This window comes from Parasteatoda tepidariorum, chromosome 9 (genome assembly GCF_043381705.1).
Source record: "Parasteatoda tepidariorum isolate YZ-2023 chromosome 9, CAS_Ptep_4.0, whole genome shotgun sequence".
NCBI classification, from domain to species: Eukaryota; Metazoa; Arthropoda; class Arachnida; order Araneae; family Theridiidae; genus Parasteatoda; species Parasteatoda tepidariorum.
In genome coordinates, this window is record NC_092212.1 from 73,490,633 (window position 1) to 73,505,904 (window position 15,272).

At 29.4% G+C, this 15,272-nt stretch overlaps 1 protein-coding gene across 3 annotated transcripts in view; it reads right to left on the reverse strand.

Moving 5' to 3' along the window:
- Positions 1-6,971: 6,971 nt before the first annotated feature.
- Positions 6,972-15,272, reverse strand: part of LOC107451436 (uncharacterized) — a 24,911-nt gene continuing 16,610 nt past the window's right edge. For all 3 annotated transcript variants that reach the window (XM_043043828.2, XM_071185366.1, XM_071185367.1), the window contains 6 exons: positions 12,315-12,358; positions 11,031-11,055; positions 10,524-10,569; positions 10,262-10,352; positions 9,728-9,837; positions 6,972-7,192 (listed from right to left, as the gene is read on the reverse strand). In XM_043043828.2, coding sequence (XP_042899762.1) covers positions 7,103-7,192; positions 9,728-9,837; positions 10,262-10,352; positions 10,524-10,569; positions 11,031-11,055; positions 12,315-12,358 — 406 coding nt within the window. In that variant the 3' untranslated portion in view covers positions 6,972-7,102. The remainder of the gene's footprint in view (positions 7,193-9,727; positions 9,838-10,261; positions 10,353-10,523; positions 10,570-11,030; positions 11,056-12,314; positions 12,359-15,272) is intronic.

Here is a 15,272-nt window from a genome sequence, read left to right on the forward strand (position 1 = left end):
ATATTGTTTTAGGATTAATTTTACATTACAATAGTTTACTCAACTTTCAAAAAAATAAGGCTAATGTAACACATTTTAGTCTAAGTCACAGGGTTTTATTGTAAATTTTTTCTGTTTGTGTGAAGAATCATAGTTATGCAACATAATTCGTCTTTATAATTTTTTATGAAAATCGTCATCGTTGAAATAGATTAAACATAGATCTGTGTTCATTTTACATGATAGTTAAAGGTTTGAAATTTAATTTCATACAGCATACCTCTACAATAGCGTACTAATCCAACTTGCAATAAAATAAGCCTGATGAAGCACATTTTATTGTAAGTCACAGGAGCCCTAAGAGTTACTTTGTTTTAATGAAAATCATCGTTATACAGTAGAATTCATCATTATATAATTCTGAATGAAAATCGTCATCTTTAAAATAGATTAGACATAAATATGGCTTTATTTTGTATGATAGTTAACGTTTCAGGATTTATTTCACTTTGTATACCTCTACAATAGCTTTTACTTATCTAACTTACAATAAAATAAACAAAATAAAGCAAGCTTTAAGTCACAGTTTTGGGGCAATTTAGTTATCTAGTTCTTATTTTCCATTAAAAATTTAAATTAAGATGCATTTTATATTACAGTGAAAATTTTAAATTTCTTTTTACCTTCGGCAATGATAATTGCCCAACTTGGAATAAAATATGCCTAAAGCACGTTTCATTATTATTCATAATTTTTGGGTCTCCTTTATATTTTGCTCTTACTTTCTATTAAAATCTTTAAAAAAAATCGAGAAGCATTTTATGTTACATTAAAAATATCAGCATTTGTTTTACACTTTCTTAATACCCGTTCTTCATGCGGAGTGATTGCTTAATGATTGATAGATAGAACATAACAAACATAAGATAACGCACCAAATATGGCAGGCAAGTACTCATGTTTACAAGCAAGGTTAAAAGAGAAATGTCCCGCTGCAATTTTTTACCATGCCTAGAACATAACTTAAACTTAATTCATGCATAGGCAGCAGGATGCGTCTTAAAGGACTTTTTACAATTTTTACAGACACTTAACTCTTTTATTTCTCCAGTTCTACATGTAAGCCAGCTTCATCCGAAATAGAGAGATATAAATTAGCTTACAATAATAGCTTTTTGTACCATCCATAAAGATAATTTGTGAACATAGTATTTTTTAAACTGTGAACACGCTTTAGTTAACACAGCTGTTAGTTTAATTCATTCCGAGAGCAAAATTCGAAAACAGAAAATATTCAATACCTTATAATACTAAAATGAACTAGTACATAATCTCCTCCTGCTATTGAATTTTTTTACCTTTATCTAATAACTGTGCGGCCCTCACTATTTACTGATTTAATGCTGCGGTTCTCGGATTGCAAAAGATTGAAGATCTCTAGATTAATATACTGTTTTGTAAATTTTATACTACACCAAACATATTTAATATCTAAACTGCTATCTTAAATTTCTTTAGATCCACATTGATTGTTATTGATTGATATAGATGGTTAAGTTGATCGACAATAATGGCGAGCAAGAACATTTTAAATCAAAATTATTAAACACTGAATAAAATATCAAAGTATAAATTTTGCTAACACTTAAAATATAAAAGAAAAATTTCCAAGGAAAACAGGATAAGTTGACAACTATATTATTTATAACTTATAGCTTCATCACCAACAAGAATTTTTAGAGACACTTTTGATGTTTACATATAATATATAAGAATAATTGTTTGTGCTAATTTATGATTCGATCAAAATAGGAAACGGAATAAAATTTCTCCCTCCCAAAAATATAAGTTAACGGTGCCCCTGCAAATGATATATTAAAGCTTTTATAATAATGTATAATTGTTTTACATTCTTAAAATTAAAAAAATAAATAAATAAAAATTATTCAAAAGTGAATTTTTTTTAACATTACACATTTTTTTTTAACATTAAAGAGCCCCCTAACAAGGAATCCGGGATCAGTTATCAGCACACTATCTAGAAACATTGAGAGTGATACATTGTTCCATTCACAACATTGCTATAAGATATCTAGCCTATAACTTACTCTGAAGAAGTCCTCTGAAAACTGTTTAGAAAGCTTGAAGGTGAAAAACGTCACTAAAACGCACGTGGATTTGCGAGGCATACTCTAGACGTCGTTTTAGTTGTTTAGATGCTGAGTAACACTTAAAAATTGAACACAATAAAGTTCTAAAAAAAATCATACCAAAGCTGAGGCAATAAGCGACTGTAATAAAGTTAGCTTGAAGAAACTTCACATTGTTTAAAATCATACTGATCTCGAAAACAAATCGTGTATTTTTATTGAAGAGGCATACTTTATCACTTTGTTGCTTAAAGCATAGTGGTAGCGCTAAAAATTGGTGAAAGTTTCGAAGTCAAACGTTTTACATTTTTAGTGGTTCGTAATATTTTTGGATTAAGTGTTGCCAGACTGGCGCAACATTTCATCCAAAAAATGATCAACCGGTAATGGTTAACGCATTGCTGCACATTTTTAATTTAAAGTTCATGTTCAGAGATCAGAAACACGTGTTTTTTTAATTGTTTGCGACTGGAGCGAAAAATTGAACGTCAGTCGCATGTTTGGAAATGAAAAATTATCATATTTTGTCACAGTTTTTCCATGAAAACTCTCTCGGCGACTGTAACCAACATTCGATATTTGTTTTCTCTTCCCAAACAAACAAATTTAAAAAAAAAAAAAAAAAAAAAAAAAAAAAATTGTTATCTGGAAGTTAAAAAAAATTTTTTTTTAATGTAATATTCAATAATCAACACATAAATTCATTGGAACACTTCATTCGAATGATGTTCCTTTTTTAATTAATTAAAATGCGCAGGTTAAGGTTGTATTCCGGTAATGACAGTTTTCATGACCTTTAAATTCCAAATTCGACGGTTTTCAAGATTTTTGAGCTTAACTAATTTTTAAGATACAGTTTCTTCACATTCATAAGCTAAAGATTTCTCGCTGACTTTAGGTAACACCTCCTAGAAGAGAAAAAGCCTTAGCACGGATCAATTTAGTAGTCCCGGGCATACATGGCAACGTTACTTTTAAAAAGTAACGTGTAAAAAGTACAAGTAAAAGTACAAGTACTAAACAAAAAAAGTAACGATTTAAAAGTACATTTCTAGGAAATCGAAAATTCAAAGTAAACTAAACTTTTATTGAATGTTGCTATTTATTTAATTATTTTTAATTTTGAAAGTTATGGACATTAATTTATTTTTAAATTTCGAAGAATATTATAATTTAATTTTGCAATATAATTTTATAATATAATCGTATAATATAATTTTAAAATCAAATATAATTTTAATATCAAACATTTTATGGATTTGCAAGAAAAAGAATTTTATCTATTGATTTTAATTTTAATTTATTATTTTTATTTATTTAAATTACCATTGATTTAAAATTATTTTACTCTATAGAAACGCATTTTAAAAGCACAAACATAAGCAAAGCAAACACGGGGTTTCAGATAGCTTTGTGATCTTTGAGCTAGTAAAAAATAATTGAATGTGCAGTATAAGTTGAAACAGAAGGTATTTAAACACGAAGTTAGCTGTGAATGCATATATATTGCACATTAATTTTATAAATTAAAAAAACATAAGCATTTATTTTTAAATTTAATAAATTTTTTTTTTTTAGAAAGCTTACCGAGTTTTAGAAAAAAGTAACGATTTCATTCGATATTTCCGTTACAAATACTTGTACTTTTTCCCTAAAAAAGTAACGAAAGTACAAGTAAAAGTACTAAATTTAAAAAGCAACGAAGTGCAAGTAAAAGTACGTACTTTTTACTTGTAACGGCGGTACAAGTAACGAAAGTAAAAGTACTGCCATATATGGTCCCGGGTAACGAACAGAAACTGCGTAGTGGAGATAAAATCCGAAAGATGCCACTACGCTCGAGCTACTAAGATGCGCAGTGACGGATTGTATGAAAGATGTCCTAACGCTTGGTACAGATGGGTAATGAGAAATTTTTCCTGGGGGGGGGGTCTACGACTCAGACCCCCCCCCCACAATTAATTTTTTTTATAAAAAATAATTTTTCAAATATTTTTTTTGATAAAAAAAAAGAACTGGGGTTTCTAATGCTAGTCTTCTCATTTATTTTTTTCGTAATGAACAATACATAAATAATTCAAGTATTAAAATCTTTAAATAATAATTGTAATGCGTTTTTTGGAAACTTTGGCAAATCTGTCAATGATTTTTTCAACATCCAAATCAATTTCTCGATGAATGTTTAATTATGCGAGTCCATTTAATCGTTCTTGATTTTGAGTTGCTCTCGGCCAAGTTTTGAGACTTCGAATAAAAAAAAAATCGATTTTTCTGACCTACCTAGGTGTACATGCCCCTTTAAATAATTTTTTTAATATTTCATTTCTTTTGTAAACTATTAAAAAAAAATTTTATTTTATTTTATTTTTCAATTTGGGGGGGGGCATGCCCCCCCCTGCTGGATTCGTCACTGGTTCGGTATACTAAATGATCAAATTTCTTGTTCATGGTCACTCGTGATGAGGCCTTCTCTCTTCTAAGAGGTCTTTTACCTTTTCATAATGATATATTTATTGTTAAATGTTGTTCACCCGTTTAATTATATTTACATCAAAATCCTTATTTACATTAATTTCTAAGGCTTTCAGAGCTTAAAAATCAACTTCTCTCTATGCGATAGTAAGTAACGCCTACTTTCTAATCTTCTTGTCATGGCACGAGGTGACATACATCACAGTCAGTTTTCTATGTTTAAAATGCAATATTTATAAATTCTTCTCTATAAGACTCACTCACACTTCCCAAAACCGTGGGAGAGCAGAGCTTGGTAATTTCTATTAAATAGTGTTGTGGTATCTATAATTGAGGACCCTTTTTACTAAAATTATTATAATTTTTCTTTAAAAATAAAAGTGTTGAAATAAAATTCCAAATAATAATAATTATATTATATTTTATTTTCTGATTAGTTGTTGTCAACTAAAGTATTCGCTCCATGATTATATAAAAATCATGTAATAAATACCTTCATGCTTTGACACAGAATTTTTATTAAACACATTTTTCATTATTTTGTATTAATTTAGTTCAAAATAAATATGATTCAATGCAAATTGAAGAAAATAGTGATCGTCTTGCGGCGATCACAGGTTACCCATTGACAAAATGGTTGTTGTCTAATTTTTTGTTGTTTTTGGAGTAGAAACTTTATTGTGTTTTCATCTTGGACATCTTTAACTGTTAATCGTGAACTGCTCGGTTCAAAATTTCGCAGACATATTTAAATGCAGCATTCTGTGCAAACATTCATTACACATTCTGTGTAAATTCTTTTGATGACTGAATAGACATTGAACAGCCGATCGAGATCAATATTAATATTTTCGGATTTGTACAATGTTGCTTGATGGAGATTGCATACCTGCCAACTTTTAATCACTTCCATTATGATTTTTCCCAGTGGTATTAAAATGGAATTAAGATTTCTAATTTAAGCAAAAAATACGTTGTACAGTAGAAGTCCATTAGTCCGGCATCCAACAGTCCGGAATTCCCGATAGTCCGGCATGGCTCCGGAAAATTGTAAAAATTTTGGTTTCCTCCAAAAGTGTGTCTTTAACATTATCAACATTGTAGTAAACCCTCAGCCTACTCAAAATCTTAAAGAAAGTGACTCAGATGCCGAAGCGGAAGAAAAGGAAAAAATCAGCTGGGCCGAAGCTGCAGAATCACTAAATAAGTTTATCTCTTTTACTGAGGCTAGTACCAGCTACAGTGCTTCAGAAATTATTGATTTCCATATCATTAGAAATAAATTTTATACTAAACGCTAAAAGTCAAGAAAACAAAAAAACATTCGTGACTTTTTTAAATCTAAAGGCCTGGTTTCTTAGGACAGGACGCCGTCAGCTGGNGCTTCAGAAATTATTGATTTCCATATCATTAAAAATAAATTTTATACTAAACGCCAAAAGTCAAGAAAACAAAAAGACATTTGTGACTTTTTTAAATCTAAGTGAAATATGTTTAACAGTACGTGTACATACATTATATGAAATGTAAAATAAACTTTGTTGTATGTATTTGAAATATTGTATTTGTAGTTTAATTATTAACCTAATTGTTCTTATAATTACCGCCCGATAGACCGGAATTCTCAGTAGTCCGGCACCGAGTCGATCCCGAACGTGCCGGATTATCGGACTTCTACTGTATTTGAATAATCTTGAGCTGACAACAATGATACATACCCTCCAACTGCTACGGAATTTCCGTAGTTTCAGAAATCTTCTTTTCAGACGGTAGCAAAATTAATGTCTTAATATTTAAAAAAAAATACTTTTAGCGTAACTTATCCACTATTACTTATAAAAGTGCAGGCCATATGGCTAGATTCTTAAGTTCTGATAAAAGTTTTATGAAAGATCCATTTGCTTTAAAAATTTCTACTTTGGTTCGCTAAAACTAGAAAGAATTATTTTCAAAATCCTCATAAGTTGGAGGGTATGTGATAGTAACATATATGAATATATATGCTTAATTTTTTTAAGAATAGTGGTGGTTAAAATCATTTAAAAATTAAGTTTATAAGGGAAATAATAGTATATATTTACTACCACTTTAAATATAAAAATAAAATTTTATGCCAAATGCGTAAAAGTTGGCGGGTATGAGATTGTAAGCTGCATCATACACCCGCTTCGGATTCACAAGTTCATAAATGAAATATGATTTGAAAAATAGGGTTTTTTCAATTTTTCACGAATAGTGAATTAATATGAAATTATAATTAATATGAATAATGAATCATTCATATTGCTCGGAAGGCAGTCTACGGTCTTGTACAAGTTTATTGGATGCGTTGTCAATGGTCCTTTTATCATACAGGTAAATAAAAACAAATTTAGGAAAATAAATGACGTGCTATTTATTTAACAATATATGATGCTTCCAGTAAAAAAATGATTTTTCTTAATTGTAGAAACCGGTTTTCCAAGCCGGTTATAAAATATTCAACAACATTTCGTCGTAATCTATAGAAACCACCATTCAGGTTCAACGTCAACAAATTTCAACTGATGATTTTCATCCCACATATCTTTACAATATGGGCATTGGTTTACCTAAAAAAGTATTAAAATATTAGTTTAAAAATGTTACGTTTTATTTATAAAAATGAAATTCTTACAAATGATATAGAAAGAGTATGGAGAATTGATGATTTTTAGTTTGGCTTTAAACTTCCTTCAGTAACGACGGAATTTGACTTGATATAAGGTAGGACAAAATACCTGCCCACCAAGCAGGCCTCTCATTTCTTCAATTGACTAACTTTTGCCCTAAGGCAGAGTTTCCCAAACTTATGACTTTTGTGTACCCTTTCTAAATTTTTCGTTGCGCTGTGTACCACTAATAAGAAATTTAATGTATTTTTTACTATAAACAAAATTGCACAAAAGTTGAAAACCACTACTGGCTGGTGACACCACTAATTATTAACTGTTAACTTTGCAAAAAATAGCCAATAGAAAAATACGTAATCGCAAATTTTCATAGCTAGCTTTGTTTTTAAATAAAAATTTTCGTTTGTTACCACACTTTGGGAAACACTGCTTTAACCCCTTGGGGACGGGTGATTCAGAAAAGCATTCGTTCAAAATCGAACCAAGTTGTAATTAAATAAAAAAACGGTAACTTAAATGTGGTCGTTGCTAATCTGACAGACTTACTTTGCTTTTACTTTAACTATTGTTAGTTTAATCATATATTTAATCAATGTTAATTCAATGTATAACTAAATAGTTTTATTTTGAACAAAGTAATGGTGAATTAAATAAATCAAACAATTATAACTCAATATCATAAAATAAATCAAACAATTATATCCTAAACTTGGCGACATATTTCGATTAAACGACTGTATGACGTTGCAAGAGTATAGGATTTGATTGGACCACTAAAATAGCGTATCTTATGCTGACAAGTTCTTAACAAATCAAATGCGCGGTAAAGAATTTTTACTTTTGCTTCGCTGTAGAGGAAAATCGTCTGCAAGAATCATATTTGTAATTGTTTCATCAGTTTCTTTAAATGCGAAATCAAAATTCCCATTTTAGTTAATTTACTTATTTCATAAAAAAAAACATAATAATAAAATAAATTAATAATAAGATTAATGTTGGTCAAAGGAGTTGTAATTTTATAGGTTACCTTTTTAAACTTCTTAAAAAATTGGATTTAGTGCTTGAATGGGACATTTTTAAAAAATTGGCAAAAAAGGAGTAGAATATTGTAGAAAGGTGGCAGCTCTGAATATAGGGTTCAAAACTGCTAATCAAAAGAAATACGCTAAAAAATCAGATTTGGAAGGTTTTAGGGCGAATCAAGTATACGTGACTACTATTCGTAATTTATCAGCAGTTCATAAGATAGATGTTTATGTCCTCAAATTTGTATAAAAAAGAAGAAAAAAAGTAAAGTGAAACCTATAATTATAATGATCTTACTATTAGTAAATCAAAAAAATGCTTTAAGTGACATTTCAGTGAATTTTTTACGGCAACAGCAAAAACTTGTTTACTTAACTTATTATTCTTTTATGCAGACCTTACTAGAAAAAAAATTTAAGTCCAATGCCAACTGGCAATAAAATGCTTTTAAACATAAAATATCGCTCTTTATTTGAAAGACACTCGTCACCTTCATGCACTATGCTCTTCAATCGAATCGATTTATGAACAATATATATTGCCTTGACTAAGAAATACTTGTAAGCCCATGACTGTTCAATATCTAGCAATTGAAATTCTAATTAGTTAGAATAAGTTGTATGACCTATTAAAGCAGAAGAGATGTGCTACTAAATCACTTTAAACTAATATCACTTTCAATACGTTGTTAACCCCTTAATGATCGGTTAATTTTCAAGAAAACGATCATAAAAGTGCCTTTTTTTTTTAATCCCTGAAAATTATATAAAAATATGTGTATAAACAATATATATATATTCATTTTTAATTTTTGATTTGTTTTTAGCTTCACATTTAAAAAAATTAAATTTTTAGGAAAAGCCAACATCCAGGGTTACTATGATTTAATGTTGGTTTTCAAGCAAGCAAGAAAATTTAAAAATGTTTTAAACATTAAAAAAAAAAAATTTAAACTTATGCATAATATAAATAAAGATTAGCAATTTTTTCTTGTGTGATAAATTTCAAAGCATGAGATACAGAGGCCAACGTCACAATCTAGACAGTAGTACCGAGTTTCCTTCCTGCACCTCTTATTGTTTTCATCTCTTCTGATAATACCCTTAAAAATATCCTGGTACTGCCATCTGGTGCGTAAAACGAGAAATAAAATGCTTTACGGGCAAAAGAAATGAAATAGTTTTATTCTTATTGGCGCGTTACTACTAAACACTCCAGCCCGGAAATATCACGGGAGTGAGAAATAGTGGGCGAAACTTCACCCCGTCATTTTCACGGGAGCGAGAAGAGGTTGTCAGATCATTGTTGTGGGTTGTTAAATCAGTAGTAATAAATTTTTAATTGAATGTGTTATTGAAAGCACTTACAGTACTTAAGTAAAGTAAGTAGAATTAAGTAAAGTAAAAATGTTAATGAAATAATAATGCAAAAATGTAGCCATAAACTTACATTTTGTAGCCATAAGGGATCGTGATTTCCGTGTCCATGAAGAGCTCTCTTAGTTCTTCGCTCCAGTACTCTATGATCCTCACAGCATTCTGCGCAATTATTCTTTTTGGCTGAAATAAATACCAAAATAAGTCATTTGAGTCATTTAGGAATACGCAGAATGTCTTGAAAACGACCCATTCAAATAGCATTTAAGCGCAGAAAACTTCTAAACATTATAATACAAAAATCATTTTTACTCACGATGTAGTGCAGTATGAGGACATAATTAACTGACAACCATACAAAAATTCCAGTTTGAATGGTTTGATATGCTAACTAAAATATAGTTATATAGTGTTTCACGTAGTGCCATCTGTTGGCGAATTTTGTGACTAATATTGAAAGTTGGATAGAATTAATATTGTGGTTTCCTGAGAAGATCTGAGCAAAGCATTTATTTCTACCACCTTCTATTTCCGGGTGGGAATAAGTTCGACTTAACGAATTACGAATTTTATCAGTTTTAAGTTGCAAAATATAATTAAAACTTACACAATTTTCTAGAAACTTCTTCATCTGTAGGTTCTTCTTTAATTGGTCTAGATGCTCGTCGTGGTCTGTCCACTCGATAATTTCCGGTACGCTGTTTAAATCGAACAAAAGCACGAATTATATTCAATGTTTAAAATTGTCGTAATAAACAATAAAAAGAATTACCAGTGACGATTGCTAGGTAATATCAAAATTTAAGTTAAAATAAGACAGCTTTATAAAATTCATATTTGCTATGTAGTAAATATACATTAAAATATACCTGTGTAACTAAATTGTCAGCAGTTCTAAAGCGGGCAAGAATACCCCTAAAACAAAAGAATGTATGATTAGAATAGAAAAATTAGGCAAAAAATATGTAATTAAAAGGTTTATTTAGAAAGTGAATTATTACACCAAACTACAAAAATAACGCATTAAAAAAAGTAGTAACAAATTAATGATTGCGAGTAACTATTCCCGAAATAAGTGGATAGCCTTTTCTTTTAACTACCACTCAAACTTTAAAAAAATAGGTGAGGTCTGTTTCATACAAAAAATAGTTCTTATACAAATATTTTCGATATCCACTCCCAGGTTATATGTATTTACATGAATCGTGACATGATTGAAAGTTCCAACATTTAGTCTACATTTTTCCATACTTTTCAAGTATTATAGAAAAATAAAATCTAGGCTCAGAAATGGTATGCTTACATATATTCAAAAAAAAAAAAATTCTTAAAGCAAATATAAAATTGAATGTTTAGTTAAGAAAAAAAAAACTTACCCATCAATATAATCTTGTCTGTCATCTGAAAATTAAAAGAAAGATCAATTAGTTATCATACAAGTAGTTTCGCAAACAGAATATAAAGAAAGATCAATTAGTTATCAAACAAGTAGTTTCATAAACAGAATATAAGGAAAGATCAATTAGTTATCAAACAAGTAGTTTCATAAACAGAATATAAAGAAAGATCAATTAGTCATCATACAAGTAGTTTCGCAAACAGAATATAAAGAAAGATCAATTAGTTATCAAACAAGTAGTTTCATAGACAAAATATAAGGAAAGATCAATTAGTTATCAAACAAGTAGTTTCATAAACAGAATATAAAGAAAGATTTTAAATGATTTCAAAACAATATGGAAAAGAGTAAACCTATTTTTAAAAAAAAGTTCAAAAATAGCGTCGAGAAATATTATAGTCATAAATCTACATTATCAATATCTACAATCTATATCAACAATAGTTTAATAAAAGAAATATTTAAGTAAATGTTACAAATTTTACATCTTAATGTTTAGTAACCACTTTATTTAAAGGACGCCTGGTATTTTATAGTTAACATGTTTATGGTAAGTAGTGTCGTGTAAACTTTGAATGGTTCCAGCTGTGTTTTTTTTATTTATTTTTTTTAAAAAAAAAACAGTTGGAAGAGCTTTGAATAAACACTTTTCCTTGTGAGAAAACAATAGGAATGAATAAAACTTTCAATAATCCTCCTGAAAGTCTAAACAACTAATGACTATACAAAAGTAACGAGACAAATGCGTAAGAAGAGGTTTAACTAATAGGTTGAAAAGTAACATCCTTGAATGAACAATATATTGAGAAAGAGATAAGAAAAGGTTTGTCGGGAACTCCAGTGTGTAAGAAGGCCTAGTTAAATAAAAATAGATTTCCGAACATTGGGAAAAGACTTGATGCTACTTATTTAGAATTCATAAGATCAGCATGAATGAACCCTTCATAAAACAATGCTTTCTACTGCGAGTCGTACTATTTCGTTTTTTCTACAAATGGTGGTTATTTTGAAAACAATGCTTGACAGTTTTCCCAGTCAGTGCTGCTATCTACTGTCGAATTTTGTAAGTAATACTAAAACTTAAGGAAAATAATTGTGATTCTATTTATTTATTTATTTTACTGAATGCAGCAAATTGTACATATCTACCTAACTTCGTTCTTTTTATTTTTATTTTTTTACATTGGAAATTTAGTTATTCAGACATTTTGGGAAATTCCGTTGATTTAAAGACAAAATATTCGAGAAAAAAAATAGTTACTTCTTCTGCTTCTCAAAAATGCATGAATTCTTATGATAGGGCTCCTGAAAGAAAATGTCTATCAAAATCGAGAAGAAAAAAACTCAGATAAAAATACAGAGGTATAAAAAGGAATATTAATTTATATCTATCTTTATTAGAACGAAAAATAGTTTTTAGCAAAGAGTAATAAAAAGACAAATGATGTGTCAATGCACTGCACCATATTACACGCAGTAGTACAAAAAATTCTTTAATGATACTACAGTCAATTCGCTATAACTCGAAGTACGCTAACTCGAATATTACTATAACTCGATTTTTTATGAGGTCCCGACCCTTTTATCTTCAATTTCATGTTAATTATTCTCGATTACTCGAATTTTACTCCCTTTAACTCGATTTTTTTTCTTTTAAAGCAAGAAGAAGAACCTAGGAGCTGATATCTTGCCCCTTCCTTTGCAACACACACACAATGTCTTTCGCACTCTTCATGGAGAAGCTAAAGCTGTCCCTCTTGAAGTATGTGAACAGTGGTTAAATGAAACGTTACCAAATTTACTTCAAGGATACAGTTAAAATGATGTTTTCAATATTGATGAAATGGGTTTATTTTTTAAATGTCTTCCAAATAAGACTATGATGTTTAAGGATGAAAACTGCTCAGGGGGTAAAATGAGCAAGGAACGTTTGACTGTCCTAGTTGGAGGAAATGCGTCTGGGACAGAGAAATTGCCCTTACTTGTTATCGGAAAATACCGAAATCCCCGATGTTTCAAGAATGTAAAAACGTATCCTTTGGATTACAAGTCTAACAAAAAGTTTTGGATGACATCAGTTTTATTTGAAGACTATGTAAGAAAATTGGATCGGAAATTCTTCGCTAAAAAAAGAAAAGTGATACTCTTTATGGATAAATGCACAGCGCATAGTGATCTACCAAATTTGACAGCAGTAAACTTGCAGTTTCTCCCGCCAAACACGACAGCAAAGTTGCAGCCGATGGACCAGGGTATCATAAAGTGCTTCAAACAGTCTTATCGTAAATGGCTTGACAGAAAAATGATCTTAAATATTGTAAGCATTTAGAAGATTTGTAATTAATAGGCATTAATTAAATAATCCGGCAATATTTTGAAAGTCCAAAACCGAAACCAACGGTAAGTCGAACTTCCGATATGTCGAAATTTTTCGTCAGTCCTATCAGATTCGAGTTATCGCGAATTCAATGTATTTACACACAGTGCCCATAAAGAGAAAATCTTAATTTAAAAAAAAAAAATATTTTTAAGAATCTGATATCTCAAGAACTATTCGACCGATTTCGGTCATATTTGGTACTTTGCTTGTTAAATTATATTCTTTATGATGTAAAAGAATGTATACCTAACAGTTCAATTTTTTTTTTACTGTTATTAACTTTGGATTATTTACTTTGGATAAACGAATTTTATAATTATGTGCAAAAAATTTTTTAATCCACTACTGTTCTCCAAATATGGTGAAATACGCAAAACATAAAATTAACATTGCGGAGTCCTAACTTTGAATCGCTCTGAGGACAAAACTATGGGGACCATTTCCCCCTGATTATGACTACCTCCTATACTTTGAGCCGTGATGGCTATGGGCATTCGCCTTCCAATGAGGTGAACCGAGTTCAATTCCCAATGATAGCTGACCGATACGAGTCCGCATCCGGCTTGCACCTACCAACCACAGTGCTGGCGTGAAATATCCTCAGTGGTGGACGGATCATGGGTTAGAGTCCCATTTCCGCCTGGCTAACCGTGGGCGTATTGACAAAACATACCGTAGATAATAAACTTGGCGATTGCAGGTGGAATTGGCGATGGATTACGCGTAAATGTGGTGGTACTCCTCTTTTTCTCCTCCTCGACTAGTCATGATGAATAAAAATAACTCATTAATTCCTTTTAGTAGAGAAATAAAAAAGAAAATAACACCTTTTTATTGATAGGATCACTTTACAAATAGTCTGTATTTATATTTTATTAAAAGCAATAATTTATATTTTATAAAATGATCTACTTTTTGGATATAATAGATTTAATTTTTAAATTTTTTTTTTCAAGAAATTGTGTTTGCGAAGAAATAGAAATTATTTATTAATGAACCAATCACAAAAAATAACGTTACATTTTAATACCATGCTTTATTGGAACGCTATTTTGAAGAATTAATTCTATTTAACTTTTATTGTAAGAAAACATAAACTCTTTTATTTTAGTGATATAGTGAGCTATAGTGATATTTAGTGATATTTTAGTGTTACTGTTAAATCAATCTTGATAAAAGAATAATGTAAACTTTTTCATGAAAATTTTTTTTAGAAATTAGCAAAGACATATTATTTATTGGAAAAAATTTTTAGAGTATTTAAAACCGTTTTAAAGTAAAAATTTCTTGCAAATGAAAAAATAGATATTTTTAAAATTTTAAGGTAATCGGAAGTTTGCTTGTGAAAAAAGAAATATGTGAAATAATTTCAAGCAGGAAGAAATATACAAATGAAGGGATGTACGCTGTTTCTTCAATGACATATGTCGCGTTTGTTTTATTACTAGAAGCATTTATTGTAAAAAAAATATTTATTAAATTACATTTTTTTCAATCGGATGAGAATGTATATTAATATGTATATTAAGTATATATCTCTTATGTATATTATGGAACGTGAAAAATTGATTCAATTCCTTAATATACATAAAAGTCCGTAAATACTTCATTTATTACGGAGGTCATAGATACCTTTATACTGTTTCAATATTAGAATAATAAATGCCATTACTAGATAATGCACATTTTCAAAAATATATTTTATTATTTACAAATATTGCGTGCAGGTTTAGGCGTAACATACATACGTATCAGTTAAATGTTTTGAGTAATTAAAAACATAACATAAATAAAAAATAACATAACTAAAAAAGATAACATGATTAAATAATAATTAAT